The following is an 18482-nucleotide window of genomic DNA, read 5'->3' as shown; positions in this document are numbered from 1 at the left end:
AGATTTATTTCCGTGACAGAGCCAATATCTTGTTTTCGTAAAAGTTGAAACATCGTCTTTTTTTTTCCTTCTTCATCGGCTCATAACTTAGTCGTATCCGCAGTTTTAAACTATTTCCAGTTATGTGTATGTGTGTTTGTGTGTGTATATATATATATATATATATATATATATATATATATATATATATATATATATATATATATATATATATATATATATATATATATTATATATATATATATATATATATATATATATATACATGGTAAGACAGTTCTGCACATTAGGAACAGTGCGCTAACTGTCCGCACAATATCTCTTTCCCAATCTCTTTTGCATTTAGTTTCTCCTCAACGTAATTAATGAGATGAAATCATAATGTCCGAATCTTGTTATTCTTGTCAAAATGAGATAGCCGATCGACAAGTTTAACAAAAAATAACACTGACAGAGTATTTTTTCGTCTAGATTTTGCAGGCCTACCAGAAGACCAATTTAATTATATCAAGAATTACATATCCTCACGAGAACCGAGGCGATATTGGGTGGAAAGTGTCATTGCTGACCCAAGGGAAGTTAGCTATGAGAACATAATTGGTTTTCGATTTCGATTCGGAAGGACTGATGCACGAACTATTTTTGAAGAAGCTCTGCCTGGCGTCAACTATGACAATGTTTATAGAAATCTTACATCGTTAACCGACACCCAGATGGACGATTTATTCGAAGTAAGTATCTTTGTTTCTAACAGCCTGCTATTCGACGTAAGCTCGGTGTCAAATTATGCCAGGAACCAAAAGTTTTAAAAACCATAATTATTTTAAACAACCAGCATTGAGAAATGAAGGAACATGACTCTGCTGTGTGTCACTGCAGTGCACATGGTAGACACCGTATTACTAGCACCAATCAGAACACTCCTTGATGTCACACTACTTTGTTTTCTTTCGGCCTATGAATAAGTACCTTTCTGGATGCAAAAATCCACCAGTTGCAGAAACTGTAGGGGAAGTTTTTCCTTGCTCATCGCAACCTTCTTGTGTCGGACCATGATTCTGTGTCCACTGCGTAAGACTCCGTTTAATGTTTGCCGCTAGCGGTGCGCTAACAATAGTTCACTCGTACTACATTTAGTGTCAAGTCAAATGACACAGTTACGCATGACGTTGACAAGACAGAGCTTTCTTCAAGTCGTCGTAGGCCACAAAAATTGGCGATAGGTGTTTCTTGCTCCACCTTTTGATTGTATTTAAAATCTGAACATACTCAACTGGGGAGGCTACTGCGTCTTGTCTACCTCTGCGTAGTACTAAGATGCTAGTCTACCTAGACAAATCTTTGTATTTCCACTCCACGTTGCTCGACTAAAATCAATATTTGAGGCGACGCTTATCGCTGTTTCCTCAAGAAGAACATTGTGGCGATGGGGATAATATTTCTCTAGATCTGCAGAAGAAAATAGTGGAAAGAAGTAAATTGACTAATGGATGGAAATTGTTTTTTTGGCTTTGGAATTTCTGGTCTTCCACGAGGTAAAAGTTGAGTTTCGTTAGTTGTAATGCTTCCAATTAAAGTACACGTTTCTTCTTTGAGAGCCGACCCCGACAAATTGTCGAATGTGTTACCGTTTGCATCGATCAGTGGCCAACATTGTATTTTATAAGTTCCCTTTTACATTACAACGTGGGAGTTTGTGTCTCTCGTAGGCGTCTCCTATATATCACACTGCACCGCACAATTGTCTGTTTGTATCCTGGTTTGACAATTATTAACTTTGAGAGCCATGCCTACATTACAGGCTCTCTGTGCGTCATTATCCGGGTACATTGCAAATAAGGCAACGTATGCTATGCTGCATCTTACACTTTAAAGTCATTTCGATAAGGGAGGATTTGTTTTTTACGGGGATGGGGTCGGTGGAACTTGAGCGACAGATGAAATGTAAAAAGCGACCCCCCTCCAAATCAAACTTCTAAAATTTGACCCCCAAAATTCATCAATTGTAAAATGTGACCTCCCGGCCCCCCCCCCAAAAAAAACAACAAAACAAAACAAAAACAAACCATCCGATTTGATTCATTTACCCTTCGCACACTATGGCCCCGGGCTGAAAAACTAGGCCCTTCAAAAGTGTTTGCAAGAAAAAGAGTTACCCACTCTACACACCTACACACCCACACCACACACACACCCACGTGTGGAGCGGTCTCGGTCAGAAAAATGTAACAACTTAGCCGGCTATTGAGCCATTCTTTTTTGGGAGTGGAGATTTTAGCGGAGCGGTTCTCTCTGTTGCCTCTCCGCTAGGCGACTGATGCCGTATGTTGTAGGTTCGCACCCGATTGAAAACTAGCCGTATTTTCATGCACAAAAAACAGCGACCCTCCCCCAGATGTCACAGTTCGTATCAATAATATCTTAATTGACTTATAATTTCCCATTTGACCTTTGAACCTTCAAAGAATCCTTTTTTAACTTTACAAATACTCTCTGGGTGAAATTTCAATATCATATTGGTTTTTCAGATCTGCTCTTTCAAATATAATATTCTCCACAATGTATAGAGAATCAACATTTTTGGTGAAATTCCAAAATAAAAGTTCTTGCACACTCATGAACTTGTAATCGCCCTAGTCTAATCAAGTACACTAATATCAATAATCAAGAGTACATAAATACACAGATTTTCCTAGTTTTGTATTGGAAAAAATTATTCATAGTTTCCTCATTGACGGACATGTATAGTGAATCAACATCTCGGTGAAATTCCAAAATCCAATTTCTAGCACAAACATCCACTTGTAACCACCCTAGTCTAATCAAATACATTAATATCAATAATCAAGGGTACATAAATACACAGATTTAACTAGTTTTGTATTGGAAAAAAATATTCATTGTTTCCTCATAGTGAATCAAAATTTCGGTAAAATTCCAAAATCAAATTTCTTGCTCACACATGCACCGGTAACTACCCTAGTCTGATCAAGTACATTAATATCAATAATCAAGAGTCTATAAATACTCAGATTAAGCTAGTTTTGTATTTAAAAGAAATTATTCATAGTTTCCTCGTAGACTACTCATAGATTATGTATGGAGGATCAAGCAACATTTCGGTGAAATTCCAAAGTCAATTTTTTTCCATTACTCCATACAAACCTTTGTAAAATTTGACCCCCCCCCTTCCAATCATTGATTGTAAAATTTGACCCACACCTAAAAAAAACGGTTTCGTAAAAGGCAACCCCCCTGATTTCCACGACCCCTCCCTCCCTGTAAAAACGAATGCTCCCTGAGCACTTTATACATTGGACACAATCGTGCGTCGACCGTCTTATCTGTGACTGTTGATACGAATTGAGTGGGAAGAAGCGATTCAAATTTCAACTTTTTCAAACAACAAAACCGACATTATGCTGATTCGAATCTTATCTGTTATGAGTTACGATGACTTCGTATGATCACCGTGTGACAGGATCTCAAGGGAAACCTAAGTCCAGCGACATTGACCGTTTATCCCTTCCAAGTCACCCTTGAATAAAATGCAGCTCAAATTTGCAACATAATTGCACGCGCCGACGACTACGGAGCGACGAAAAGGGACATTGAAGTAGACGACATTTATGGAAATGAGCTCGGAATTCCATGGGCGCGAAAGGGCTCATGGGAGGAGCGTGCGTGACGTCATCGGCGATACACGAACGTGTGTAACAGCTTACCAAAGCATTGGAGTCTATGACTGCAGCAGTGCAGTTCTGCACGTTACGACTCTTTTATGCTCAGTAGCATAAAAAATGATTAACTGTTGTTCACTTGAGTGCAAAAATCACTCAAGGAAGAACAAACTGAGTCAGCTTTTATCGTCGTCCCACAGAACAGCTTTTTCGAAGACAGTGGCTACGAGAAAATCGGGCGAGTTTTAAAATCTTTAAAAGATAAAAAGTTATGTTCTACTTCTTTCATGATGATTGTTTTATAAGGGATTTCGGGATTCTGATACCGATACAAGACTATACTACACAATGCGGTTCGTATCTTGACATGCTGAGTCAGCCTACTATCGCCGGTTTTAACCAGATAAATATTAATATTGGCGATTTCGGGACTCTAAAATCCGAAGACGGAAACTACACAAAGCGTCTCTTATCTCGACAGCCCGGGTCTGCGAAATCGCCGATATATACCCAATAAATATAGTCAATTTCGGGACTATATCTGGTAATATTGATATAACAAGATATACTGGAATGACTTCTCGCCTATTGTGTCTCGGCACGGCGGGTCTGACAAATCGCCGATATTATATTTACCCGATAAATATCAATTGCGCCGGGACTCCTAGACTAATGCAGACGATTCAGTGTGGCTGTTTTCGGACGACCTCGGTTTTCGGACATTTAATGACATGCTGTTCGTTGTACTCACTTCGCTCTGTATTGATAGTGTTTTACAAGTCATGTGACAGCATATTAAGTCAAGTGACGCTGTTGTCCCGTTTCGGATATTTTTTCGGTAGAAGCTATTTCGGGCTACAACTTAGTCACACTGTTCGATACAAGGTGTCGAACGCAACACACAGAGACAGCCCATGTCCGATATTTAAGCGCCATACACGTCGAAATAAGCTTATAGTTGCGTCGTCCATGGATTAGACGTAACTAATTTATCACATATCGAAATTGAAAATCGGGGGTTTGAAGTTTCAAAATATCAATATTTAGCCCATATAATCACATTCGAAATACGACGTCCGATTACTGCGATAGCAGTCCAATTACTACGCACTCAACATGGGGTCAACAATTTGGCAACTTTGACCCCCTAAATAACACTTCCGTCCTGTCAACAGTTTGAGGATAAGCGCAATAAAGTTTCGAAGGATATGGTAATAAGATCTCGCAGTGCTCGTCATTTATGAAACGGCTTTGAGCGAAATTCACTACCCTGTCCGAAAAACTGTCACTAGATTTACTTGCACTGTGAGGTGTCGGCACGCCGGGTCTGCGAAATAAGATATTTATCCGATAAATATCGGCGACTTAGGACTTTAACTCTGATACTAGACGATACATTGTCAAATTGAGGGTAAATGTCCGATGTATATCGGAGATTTCGCCACCTAACAGATCCGACTACCTCTGTCCGACTCTAAGTTCAAAAATAACATCCATGGCCGGTAGTCAAGAATACTGTATGTTTTACATTATTAGATTTATTCATGCACGAAATACATGTTTTACATGCAAAGCATTTGTTCATTAAATGTCCACACGAACTTTCATACACTACTATCGGGACTTCGTCGAGAGGGCCGATCGGATATCACCGTGAGTTTGGGAGGGCCTTGCACGAATTACATTCTGTACAGGTAATACATTTTTACTTGGCGATCGATCGGGACTTGAACAGAGGACATATCGGACATCATCGGGAGTTTTGGCTGGTCTTGTATGAAATACAACAATAGACGATACTGTCTTTTTTAAATAGCGGGCAAATATCCACTATATCGGAGATTTCATCACTTTGTAGATCTGAGTAAGCCCGACTTCCTAAGTTCGAAACGAACTTCGAAAAATAGACGACACTATAGATTTGTCGAATCGCGAATAAATATTTTCCGATACATATCGGAGATTTCGCAACCTTAAAGATCTGGCCAAGCTCGACTTACATGGTAACACCATAGACCCTAAAGGGTCTATGGTAACACGTACAATCAGTCAATCCTTCCGTATCATTCACGAACCAAAAATTAATTTTAAGCGACTGGTAAAGAAAAACTATGTTTTAGAAACGTAGCGTTGAAGGATCGCAGGGTCACTCAGTGTCTCCAATTCAGTTCGGGGTCTGTACAAGCACAGTGACTCCCTTCGTGGAATCATACACAAAACGCAAACAACCAAATATGAACGATGTGTGGAGATGCTTTCATGATATCTTGGTTCAAATTAATAGTATGGTTTGATTTCAGTCGGGATAAATTAATACTCGATGTCAGAAATATCGCTGTCCGAACTCTCCATAGTCGTCTTACAAACGCGCTGAACTGTTTACAGAACTCCTTCAGCTGCAAGCTACAATCGTCTGTATCGCCGATGACGTCACGCACGCTCCTCCCATGAGCCCTTTCGCGCCCATGGAATTCCGAGCTCATTTCCATAAATGTCGTCTACTTCAATGTCTCTTTTCGTCGCTCCGTAGTCGTCGGCGCGTGCAACTATGTTGCAAATTTGAGCTGCATTTTATTCAAGGGTGATTTTGGAAGGGATAAACGGTCAATGTCGCTGGACTTAGGTTTCCCTTTAAGTGTCATCTCAGTCTGTTGTCTTTTCTATTCACTGATTCATGTGCGCTACATTACGCAAAGGTCAACACCATGTAGTCAAACTATCTCCTCCCAATCAAACATCATGATTACCTAGACGTTTCATAATAGTACAATGAAACAGACCATAGCCACCGTGACGGCTGGGAGGAGATTTACCACTCAATGGCAGCTCGTCTGGCCAACCAAACCATTCATGGAATATGGCCCCAGTACACAGCTGAAGGGTAGACTTGCCCAAAATCTGTGGGCATATATCGAAACATAATGAACTGAAGGAATACACTTCAACAGACTGTCGTGTTAGTGGTGAGGTGATCGCGAAATCAAAAACAATATACTCTGGCAGGCTGTTTCGTAGATCGGGAAGGGTGGGGAGGATTAGCGCGATGACCCACAGTCAGTGACTGCTGCCGAGAAAAGCCAAGCGACAGGGGCCAGTCTACGAATAAATAGGGGTTTGTTGGATCAAAGCTGGCTCGCAGACGTTTATTAAACAACAGTCAGCCATCATATCTGATCCTGGTGAAATAAAAAAACAATGCTCTGTTTATCATTAGCGCTAAATCTTGTTTGGACATTCAGCATGATGAAATATGAGAGAGGATATCGAGTTTAGTGTACCTTTTGTCTCGTGTTTATTTGTTTCATTCTGTTTAAGTACGTAGCCTATACGTAAAATGAAAATTTAATATTTTGTGGTATAGTGTTATACAACTCTTCAGCTTGAAAGTGTCTCCAGCACCGTCAATGTGTCGCTTGGGTTTACTGCGTGAAAATTAAACTAGATGAGAGATGGTGTTAAAGTATAATATTAGTCATTTTTTGTCAGATTGTCCGGCGGGAATCATTTAAGTTAAAATTAGTCAGGCCAAAATAATAAATTGTGCTGTTCCAATAACATGGTTTTCAAAAATAGGGTAGGTAGGTCGGCAGGAATTTTTTTTTGCAAAATATTTTTATTTCTAAATAATATGCGTTTTCCAAGGCTTCAGGGCGGTCAAACACTGGACACAACATTTCCAGAAAACCGTACATATAAACGGGGGAAACATAAACGACATCCTCATTCAAGCAAAAATTAAATACCAAGTAACTAACGGTTGATTTTACGGGTTTATTCTTTCTTTTTTTTACTTCCGTGTTTACCTAACTCTAAAAAGTTAAGGGTCGTAGGGTAGGTCGGGTTATCGAAACATCACAATTTTTTTTGTTCGGCCTCATACGACGGGCGTAAAAGCGTAGTGGTAGTCCATTTGCATTATAACATAAAAAAATCATTTCGAACCCTGTAATTTAAAGAAATTGTTACCAGAGAAGACCTTATTTGATGCTATTCCTACAATATTTTGAATTATATAGAACTTAAAATATGAAGATGGCAAGTAGGCCTATATCAATAAAAGCTGTTCGCACCTGCCCGCCGATTTTAAACTTTCCTCTCACTCTCAGCTAAGTTCTCCATTTCCTTTGGACAAAACGCTCTGCATGATATCTTACCGTGACAAAAGTTTCAAATAAACTCTTTTTGCAACTTAAAAGCGACTTTGTCCTCCTACAAACAGCCGAATCACTCTCGCTGTGTCCTAGCTTTGGTTTCCCTGTATGTCCGCTAAGCAAAAGGATAAAATTTCCTAGACTCTCTCACAGCCCCTCGCTGCCTTCACCTCAGACCATTTGACCGCCCTCAGCAGTTGAGCTGAGCAAAGCTCAGCTAGCCGGCGAAGCCGGGTTCCGCAACGCTATAGCACGGCTTGCTCAGTGAGCGTCGCTTGTTAGAAAGACCGTTGAGGGCGGCGACAAACTGCTAGGAAAACAGAGCTTCCCATATACCGTATACATTTGCGTATGTTGTGTTAAAATACGACTATTTCGTTCGCTAAAAATTAATTTCAAAAACATTTATTGCTGAATTTCATTACCGCATTTGCTGCTGAAATAATTTCAACAAATAAATAATAGGGTTTGGACGGTCCTGCTTATAATTACAATAAATCAATTTGTTCTGTACATAAAGAGCTAATATGGTGGTTTCAACAGGGTTGCTAAGAATCGCAAAGCATAGCGGTTCATTGGTATCGACGCCTTTACTGAGAACAGTTGCATCGAAATCGTTTATAGAACATAACACTTTTACATCTTCGGAAATATCGAAAGATGTAATTATCCTAAATTCATCGATCAACCCATTGTAGTAAAGCTGCAGAAATAGTGGAAGCACGTCCTCGTCTGGCCTTTCAAAGTAAATCCAAAGATAATTTCACCATATCCGTAGTTCGATATAATACTCGGCGATTTTACTTTCACTGATATTTTCTCATCATACGTCACCGGCCTGTGTCCCTTTACATCATAGATGTACACCAGAAGCTAAAGCAGACATTAATGTACTGTCGAACGCCGCGTTTCCTTCGTAATGCTAAATAAATCCTCGAAAGTGAAAGACTTAAACTTTCGCTCAAACTTTCCTCGAGAAATCTTTCAACCATACTCATTCAAGATGAAGAATAAAATTCGGGGGTCAACGTGCAAATTTTGGTACTACAGAAACAAATTACCCAAGATTTACCAATGTTTGTCTTTCAAAATAGCTGCCGTTCCTGTGTTAACTCTAATGAGAAATATACAATTTTCGAATTTCGAAAAACTGAGATGGTGACATTTTTTTTTCTTTCACCAAGAGCTTCAAAATGAGCCTTCAAAAATTCAAAGGTAGGTCAGAAAAGAAATGTAAAATTTTGTGAGTCCGAATATCTGTCCCCAGGGCGCATTCTACCCTATAGAATTGTCATTGTATCGCAATTGTGTTCAGCTTGTCAGTATAGCCTGTAATTGTATACAGCTAAATTTTCGTTGGGGCTAGAATTCATTGGTAAAAAAAGATCATGCACAATAGAATGCATTTGCAAGTACTCCACTTTGTATTCTATAAACACTTAAGGTTTTGTCACAAAAATGAAAATGTTCTAGTCATCAAGTTACAAATATTTAACAGAACACTGTTGTTTTCGCAAAATAATGGCCAGATTACTAGACAATTGATACACCTTTCCATTGGAAAAGTAAATATGTCTCGTAGAAGTGGAGCTGTTCGTTTAAAATAGTACACATACATATGGCGAGCAAACACAAGATAAGTCAATGGACACTGACACCCAATTGTTGCTTCAAAACCTTAGGGCTTTTATTTTCTGGGTTAATGTTATAGATAAGAGGATTTTTTAATTGGAATAGATAAATTAACATGACCAGATACTTTTCTACGTAAAAGACAAATACACAACAGTGGAATAAATTGTAACCCATTTTGGTATAGATACACTACATGTATAAAAACATTGCTATATAAAAGTTTTTTGTCAAAAGTACTTGTACTGGAGTGAACATGAACAACTGACTAAATCAACAAAAAGTAAACGATCCCGTATTGAATTCGAAACAATTGTTAAAGTTACAGTATTTTCTAGACATTTCTATTAATGTTTGCGATTCCTTCATTTTATCTGCATATGATACAATAATAATGTAATATAACATTTCGTAACACATCTTATGAAAACTATCTGCTGTGATTCGTTAATTTACGGTCACGGGGCATGCATCACCTTGACGTTGATACATGCAAAGAGCAAATTACGGGTTATAAATTAACAAAAGCTGTAACTTGAAGTCGGTTAAAATTTGGGAACAAATGTTGACAGGAAAATATGAAAGTGCCGTCTACATCGTACATACTGGAACTCGTAAAAAAGATGGCAGTGACGTCTACGATCGAGACGAGTGACAATTTTTGAGGAAATTCTCAATCTAGGCGAGAAAACTGGATAAGGTGTGTGACAAAATGCGGATTAACCGGTATTCGGGTATTCGTGTAATAACATATGTTTTCCCTCGGGCCCGAGAGTCGCCCAAAACCTTTAGCCTCGTGAAACAGACTCGTTTTCATTTTGGCGCGACTTTCAGGTCCTAAGGCGCATGCTGTTATACCATCATGACAAGTCAAAATGAGCATGCTGTTTACTAGTTTCGGATACTTTACAGTGTATATGTGCTCAAGGCTTTGCACACAAGGAATTGGATAACATCGATACTGAAATTTAAACCGACAGATATACAACGTTATTCAAAAACTAATTTCACTATCAGCGAAGCCAACGTTTCAAAAACATGCGATGGAGACTTCATTCAGATCTCCACCGAAAGATCCAAATGACATACATAGAAAAAGAATGGGAATCCATAGTGTGACAGATGACCATTCGTTGATTTCGATTTTGTAACCTTCATCGATATTTTCCTCATCATCATTTACTGAATAATGACTGAAAATAATGGCTCTAAAGCCGTAAGTATAATCATATGAAAAAAACGTGTTTCTTTAAAAATACATTAAAACGGAATTAAAATGCGGGTAATTCTCATTTTACAGATCAATTCACACATTAAAAAAAGTTTGAATAATGAAATAAGTATCCCTGGGAATTTACAAATTAAATCTACTAGATCTCAAAGTCAATTACGTAATCTATCGAAGCCATGGAATACCTGGCTTCCAACAACATATGTCCTAAATAAGGAAAGGATGCTTCGATGTCACAGGAAGATCCTTATGTACAGCTGAGTTAATCGACAAGCTACTGACTCCCTGTGAACAGCCATTCACGCTCAGTGTGTTGACGAGGGATATTATTTTCAAAATTGGTGCACCTTTTTAGCTTCACAGGTGATTGAAGGCATATTTGTTGAAGTATTTGTAATAATATATAATGTCGTTGCAACAAATCAAAATTATGGGAAAATACATACGCAATAATGAAAGTAGAATTTTCTCATTGTCTTTCTCTTATTGTTGCTTTACAAAAAATGTTTAGAGATTAATGACAATGTCAAAGCGTGGCTTTCGAAGTAAGATGTAATTAATTCAAAGCAATAGATGTGCCCAAGTCAATAAAATTCTTCAAATGAAGAGGTGAGGAGCGAAACAGAGAGGCTCAAGTCTTGGGTAGAACGATGCCAACGTATGATCAGTTACACGAGTTTTACATCGTGTAAAGGAATCTCGTTGTTATAGCTAATTAAACAAGTTAATTTTTTTGATAGCGTTCTGTAAGACGAAAACAAACCATAATGGTTTACTTAAATCTATGTCATGGAAACAAACACGTGCATCATCGTTGTTGCTTGAACACAGCATCTTTCCGCCTTTGCTCACCCATAGTCGAAAATTGCTTCCAAAACATTTTGCAGGTATCAGCCAATAATTGGTACTATTATGGAGATCGTGAGGGCGTAAGTTTTGCAGATACGATTGAGACATTTCATCAGGGTTTTTTCTAGTTAGTCCTATTGCATCGTTGGTTTCCATGCTGAAACACTGGGCGTGCTGCTCACTACCATAGCTATAGCTTGACATATTCACCGATATTTTTTCATCAAAAGTTATCGACCGATGGGTAAAGATAATAGCACTGCTTCCTTCAGGGGTAGCAGTGTTATAACCTGAAGAGAACTTCACTCTCCCTCCGTGATGTTGATGAAATCGCATTGGCTCTTCACTATTTTGGTTCCGCTTCGTAAACGGGCTTATTTGAGTACCATGAACAACCACACGTAATTTACAATCCCTGTCAAGTTTTAAGCACTGACTTTCAAGGTGTATCGATTTCGACTTAATTGATTTGACTGGCATTTGCTGTTCTCTGTCACCACACCCAGTTATTGTACCCTGTACCTCATCAGTGGAAGTAAATAGTGGCGTGCCTTGATGGTCGTCGGCTTGTAACACTATTGACAGAGCAACCTTACTTCCACCATACTTTGAGACTTTAGCTACAGTCGAACATGTTGAGAGACCAAATACGTCTCCAACATCACCAGGTTCCACCCCAATGAGGTCATCGGTTTTTCTGAATTCGATATAGTCACTTTCTTTTGGTTTCACTTTCGTTTTTGTCTTCATAAGTTCCTGTGCTTGTGATGTTATTCCCTTCTTGGCAGTCATCAACTGTGCAGCGCTTGCAAAGTCGAAGATGTTCTTGATGTAGTCACGTGTACTTGACAGATCATTCTCTGTACGCTGAAGTTCCTTTATTTGCCATTGCAAGGTCTTTTTTCTAGACTCGTATTCGGATTTCATTTTCTCCTCAAAGAGTGCTCCTACCCTTCGAACTTTCTGAAGAATGCCTTCGATGTGAACGTTTAACTTACTTTTTTCTTCGTTGTATCTTTTCTCCAGTGAAGCTATTCTCTCATCTATGTGGTATTTACTCTCGTTCACATCTCGTTCCTTTTCTGCCAATTTCGTCAGCAGAGTTTGTAAGTCCTTGACATAGTTTTTTGCAGATTCTTTAAGGTACTGGTTTTTGTGTTCTGGTGCTCTGTGATCGATAACTGTACACTCGAGGCATATGACTTCATCACAGGTCTCACAGAAATACGCCAACGGGTGACTTGGATGTTTATCACACTGCCTTGGTGCAGTCACAGAGGCAGGGTCGGCGAACTTGGCCTCGTTGTATTCCTTGAGGGGCATCAGTCGATGTGACCGGATTGCCGGTACACGTCTGTGCGAACATGCACAAGTTGAACACAAATTCATATCACACTCGATGCATCTCACCTCGTGACCTTCATTTTGCTCGCACCATCCACACTTTGTTGACTCTTCAATCTTACCGTCGTCTCATAATCTGAACTGCTCGACTAAATCATTGACGAAGAAATTATTCTGCAGCGCGGCAACACCTTCAGTTGGAACCGGGCACGTACGTCGACATATCGGGCAATCTAACTTTCCGGCTTTCTTCAGCAGTTGACTCAGACATGGTTCACAGAATGTATGCAGACAAGTAAGGCATTTCGCGCTCCTGTACCTGTCCGAGCAGATGCTACATATGAGGAAATTTTCATCAATTTTCGCGAGAAACGATCTCTTGTGGTTTCCTTCTGCCATCTTGGTGTTTGTCTGCTGGGGGTAGCTGAACAGTCACGTGATACGTAAGCTTATATTTCACAGTGTATGAACTTTGAACTTATACAGAGACAGTATTGTTAAAGCACAAGCTCGCTGCTTCTGCTGTAGAGAGTAAATTCAAACAGAGATTTGAAGGTCATGGCTTCGTGATGTTTTGAGAGTCCGGAACAAATATTGGATCCTTCCTAACAATGAACTCGAGTAAACAATTGCGCTTGTAATAACCCCTTCAACGTACACATTGTCTAAAGGGGTAGATATCAGCTAGACTTGCCCGGAGGTATGTAAAGGTCAAAACACAATAAATCGAAGAAATGAACTTCAGCAGACTGTCGCGATACGGTGGGGTGATCGCACTTGGCATGCAAGTGACAGACCGAGAAAAGCTAAGCAATGGGTCAGTCTGAATATTGGCAAATGTTGTGATTTACACTTTGTTATCACTATTTACGTACGTTTTGTGTGACAGTAAATTTTAATTACCTCTAACAATTCCTTTTTATCTTCCCGGTCAATACGTTCGTGATTAAAAGCTCTTGTCTGCGATTAATGTTAGTGGTTCTGGATAATCTTTTATAAAGCGATAATTTTTTCGGGTATTATTGATCCTGTTCCAAAAACTTAGACAAAAGAAAACTGGGACAGAGAAAAGAAATCCCTGGCACTTCGTGTTGTCTATTGTCAACGCCATCATTTTCATTCCAAGTAACCAATCACGCTATTACTACAACTCTCTCAAAACGTTTGCTAATGAGAATAGAAATAGGTCTACAGTTCTTTAAAAAGCATTGATGTCACCCTTTTTATGCAAAGGCAGGACTCTTACTATTTTAGGTCATTGGGGAAATGTCCACCACGAAAAGACAGATTAATAAAATAACTACGAGGGTAAGATATTTCAGCTTTGGCATCATTAATAAATATACGAGTATCATTGTCCGACCTCGCAGCTTTTGACACGTCAATCTTACTGATAATCTGTTCCATTTCAAACTCTGTTACTTGTCTAACAAAAAAGGAATGCTTGGCCCTATTGTCTAGAAAATCATGAAAACAGAGTTGACAGAGTTTTGGAGATGTTTAGCCAGATTTTCGCCAATTGTCTACAATATCTGATAAGTCAGTATGGGTTTGAATACTCCCATTGCAATTTACTTCAAATTGATTGTGGATTTGGAGATGCTTACATTTGAGTTATTAAAATCTGGCACTTTTAAAGGCAATTGCATAATAGTGATTTCTTTTGGCTTTTCTGAAAGCATTCGTGAAAATCATGTTCCTTTATTGTGATCATGTAGTATGCTGTTGAAGTTGTAATTAACCCAAGCGTTATACAGGTTATGCGTAGTTTTAAACGGACTTTCTATAACCAGGTGATACCGAAACTTTGACTTCCTGCCTTCTTTTATTTTAATTTATGCGTTTAAAAGGGACATGAACATCACAAATTTCCTAAAACTTCCAGATCACTTTTTATGCAATGCTACGTTGATATCGTAGCAGTTTAACACATGACCCCAAGTTTCATGCTGGGGTATCTCTAAAATCTTCAATACGAAACTTGGAGTAGTCACTAGTATAAATTAAGTTGTCTGTTACATGGATTGCATACCCAGAGTCAATCAATGCAAATATTGAACAATTGTCAGAGATATCAGACTACCAGAATCAATATTTCGATTAAAGGTGATCAATAACTAAACGTGAGTTTGCTGTGACCCTAGTTGACCTACTTATAGTCTCGTAAAAATTGTGACATGCTAAAGTATCTAACATATTTTTCACAATACAACATCAATATCGAAATCAGCGGTCAAAATTATACCCTTATATTGCTTTCCAATAATACCAAGAATACAATATAAGTTGCTAATAATATCTTTTATTGTACACCTGCGTCTATAGTTTCGTCGTAGAGTAAGTTTCGGTATCAGGAGACGCGGAGTCCAATACCTTTGACGCATCTTCTCTTGCCAAGGCCTGCTCTTCGGGCAGCCGGACGCTTCTCGAAATCAGGCCTTGGCATTTCTTATTCTGCCCGTACGCCTTCAAAGCGAGAGTGTAAATTTGTAACACTGTCTTGCAGCTTAGCTAAAGTATTTACTTTTGCGAAACATGGTTTACAAATATACCTCGATCCAACACGATCGTCAAGTCCTCCGCAAACTTCGTTTAGAATGCCAAGTAAGTGACTGGGAAACGTTGATGCGAAGATTGTTCGTCGATCTGTGTCGCAGATGCACACTCTGCACTTTGCCGGCGCCATCTCGGATTTCTCTGTGTATGTAACGCGTGCTGTGATTGGTCCGCCCGATTTTCAAGTTCTATCAGATTTCCTTCGCAAAGTATATCAGGGTGATCACGCACGGCGTAGTTAGTGGAAGACTACTGTCTGGCTAACAAGCCGTGCTGGCGGACGATGCCTTTGACGCGGAGTACAAAAACTTTATAGGTTATTGGACGCTATTTTACCTTTGACCTCAACACACCTTTACGTCAACATGGGGAAAAAGAAGAGAATATTTTACATTTTTTACAAGAATATATACTTCTTAGCATTCAGCACTTCACAAATTAAATCATGGTCAGTCCAAAACCTGTGCACAACTGCGTAGCGAACGAAGGGCAGTGAGAGAGTCTAAAAATTTCCCTGCCTGCTGATTGCTTTCGAGAATAGGTTTGGGTGTTTTCTCCTATTTCAGAAGCAATAAAGTGTCATTCATGGAGGTCATACTTATTTAATAAGTGCACACTACATAAAAGTGAACAGAATAGTCACGGCACAAAGCGTCAACATTGCGTCCAAATCTCTTCAAATGACAAGAGGGGCAACTTGTGACAAGAAGTTCCACTGATAAGTTAATTCCTCAGCCAAGTGTTTCATATATGTTTCTTAAAGAGACAAAGTCGCTCTTTTTCACCTATCTTCCATAAAATTGCTTGATATGAAACATAGTTTGTGCTGGTTTACTTCTTGAAACATGCTGCAATACGGGTCAACACTGCATAACCTTAACTTTACTTGCTGCCAGACAAGATTAAACACTTGGTGAAACATTTTATGGTCTGTAGTGTACCAAAAAAATATCAAGTTCAAACATTCAAGTGTACAACTCTAATCATGCACGGCTGAACATACACTAGGGTTTGAACCTCATTCAAGTTTTTGTAATGACGTCATTCATACAGATAAGGATAGCAGCTTTCCCTTACATCATTTATATGTCACAGGAAGTTGGAATAGGAAAAATCCATTTTACCCAGACGTCATAAACGAAATCACCTGTTTGCATTCGGCAAAGGGGTAACTTTTGACACTTTGGCAGTTATGTACCGTCATTGTTTTGTACACTCAGTGACTTCATGAAAGTATTCCATGTTTTCTTGATATCACAAAAAGGTAGAAGAAGAGCTACTTTGTCCCTTTATAGTTTTTGTGTGTATAAACATATGAAATATAAGAAAAAGCTAGTGGTCCGGCTTGACTATTTGACTGAAGCTTCTTTGCTCATTTAATTAAATACCTCAGGCAGACTTACCTTATTACATCGAAGAAACAATGTCTCGTGTCAATAACTTCACCTCCTATCCGGTGGAAATGATGACTGCATTTGTTGACTCACATTTCACAAACTACGCAACAGATGAGTTTTGGGATGAAGTCAATGACGTAGACAAGAACTGGGTACAGAAATGTGTGATGTATACGCATGATCCAGTGCTTGTCAAGGCAACAGAGAGTAAGTTTATTATTCTCTTCTGATTTAATTTATCACAAGGTAGCATGCAAGTTCTGAAATAACTTTTTGATAGATTTGACTGTTCAGTATCGTGGTAAAATGGAAGCTGATTTGCCCCAAGACTATCATAGTACATTGTTTCCATAGATCATGCAGTTAGTGAATTATCATAATACAATAAGGTTGTGGTTGTCATGTGTTTGAAACTGTGATGATCGTTTGGGTTTTTTCGATCATACATCAGTATTGGTTCATGTTATTCGAATTTTGATAATAAAAAACATAATAGACCGTCTATCATACTCTGGGCGATCTATGAAACAACGAACTTGTTGGTTTAATTTCTATTAACGGATTCAAAAGTTGCAGATTCATTTGTAGGCTTATTAAATTTAAATAACGCCATTGAGCTGTCGAGCCGACATGGCACTCGAAGACGGACAGTGCCTTCTTCAAGTGTTTATTGTTGCTTGCGATTTACCGTTAGTAATCTTGTCAGGTTGACTTTTTTAATTACAGGAGTAAAGTCCAGGATTCGGGATGATTGTAGTCTGATGATGTCATACGCTGTTACTATTGGCGACTCGGTCTCGACGTATGATCCTTGCATTGATGGTAAGCAAATGACAATATATTGAGTTCGCTATAACTTGATTGTCCTGTTGCTTAATTGTGACCCATTCTCGTAGCAGACTGCTGTATGAAACAAGCTGGTCATCCCACCTTGCGATTTTGTAAGATATGAGCGATTGACGACCTAACAATGAAATCAACCGATTCTTTTATAGTTACCTCTGGCGACGTCGCGACAGATACAAACCGGAAACTTACTCCAGCTCTTTACGTTACTCTCGCTCAGACAGGTGATCGAAAAACGTTCAGGGTGGCCTGAACCAATTTGAGGCAATAACAATTGGCAACATACTCTCTCTCTCTCTCTCTCTCTCTCTCTCTCTCTCTCTCTCTCTCTCTCTCTCTCTCTCTCTCTCTCTCTCTCTCTCTCTCTCTCTCTCTCTACTTGATGATATACTCTATTTTCATTTAAATGAAGAAAGAGTGGAACAATGTTGAATTGCTCAGACGATCACTGTCAAAATAGAACTTACGTTGATTTATACTATCACGACGTTAGAACTTGGGTGATTACATTCCAAGATCGCTAAAGTCACTGTGACTGCATAATTGGAGAGAGAGAGAGAGAGAGAGAGAGAGAGAGAGAGAGAGAGAGAGAGAGAGAGAGAGAGAGAGAGAGAGAGAGAGAGAGAGAGATTCTTCATTGTCAAATTTAATTGCATAATTTCTGTTCGAGAGGAACTTAGTTGAGAACGAGGTGAAAAGATAAAAAAAAATGTACATACGTGGTTTCTGTGTACTTGCCCTACAGATCTGATGTTTCCATATGGTCAAGAAGTCGGCGATTCCCGAAATGCGCAAA

At 39.0% G+C, this 18482-nt stretch overlaps 1 protein-coding gene across 1 annotated transcript; it reads right to left on the bottom strand.

Annotated features, from left to right (window-relative positions):
* Nucleotides 1-9360: 9360 nt before the first annotated feature.
* Nucleotides 9361-13303, bottom strand: LOC139131810 (E3 ubiquitin-protein ligase TRIM71-like). Its single transcript, XM_070698088.1, has one exon. The coding sequence runs from the start codon at nucleotides 12930-12932 to the stop codon at nucleotides 11406-11408; it is 1527 nt and encodes a 508-aa protein (XP_070554189.1). The 5' UTR covers nucleotides 12933-13303; the 3' UTR covers nucleotides 9361-11405.
* Nucleotides 13304-18482: the final 5179 nt, after the last annotated feature.

The sequence above is a fragment of the Ptychodera flava genome, chromosome 4 (genome assembly GCF_041260155.1).
Source record: "Ptychodera flava strain L36383 chromosome 4, AS_Pfla_20210202, whole genome shotgun sequence".
In the NCBI taxonomy this organism is placed as follows: domain Eukaryota; kingdom Metazoa; phylum Hemichordata; class Enteropneusta; family Ptychoderidae; genus Ptychodera; species Ptychodera flava.
The sequence above is the reverse complement of the archived record's forward strand: the minus strand, read 5'-3'. Positions and strand labels throughout refer to the sequence as shown.

Coding starts and splice junctions, on each gene's coding strand:
- LOC139131810 (XM_070698088.1), bottom strand. CDS start 12,932: ATGAATTTGTGTTCAACTTGTGCATGTTCGCACAGACGTGTACCGGCA.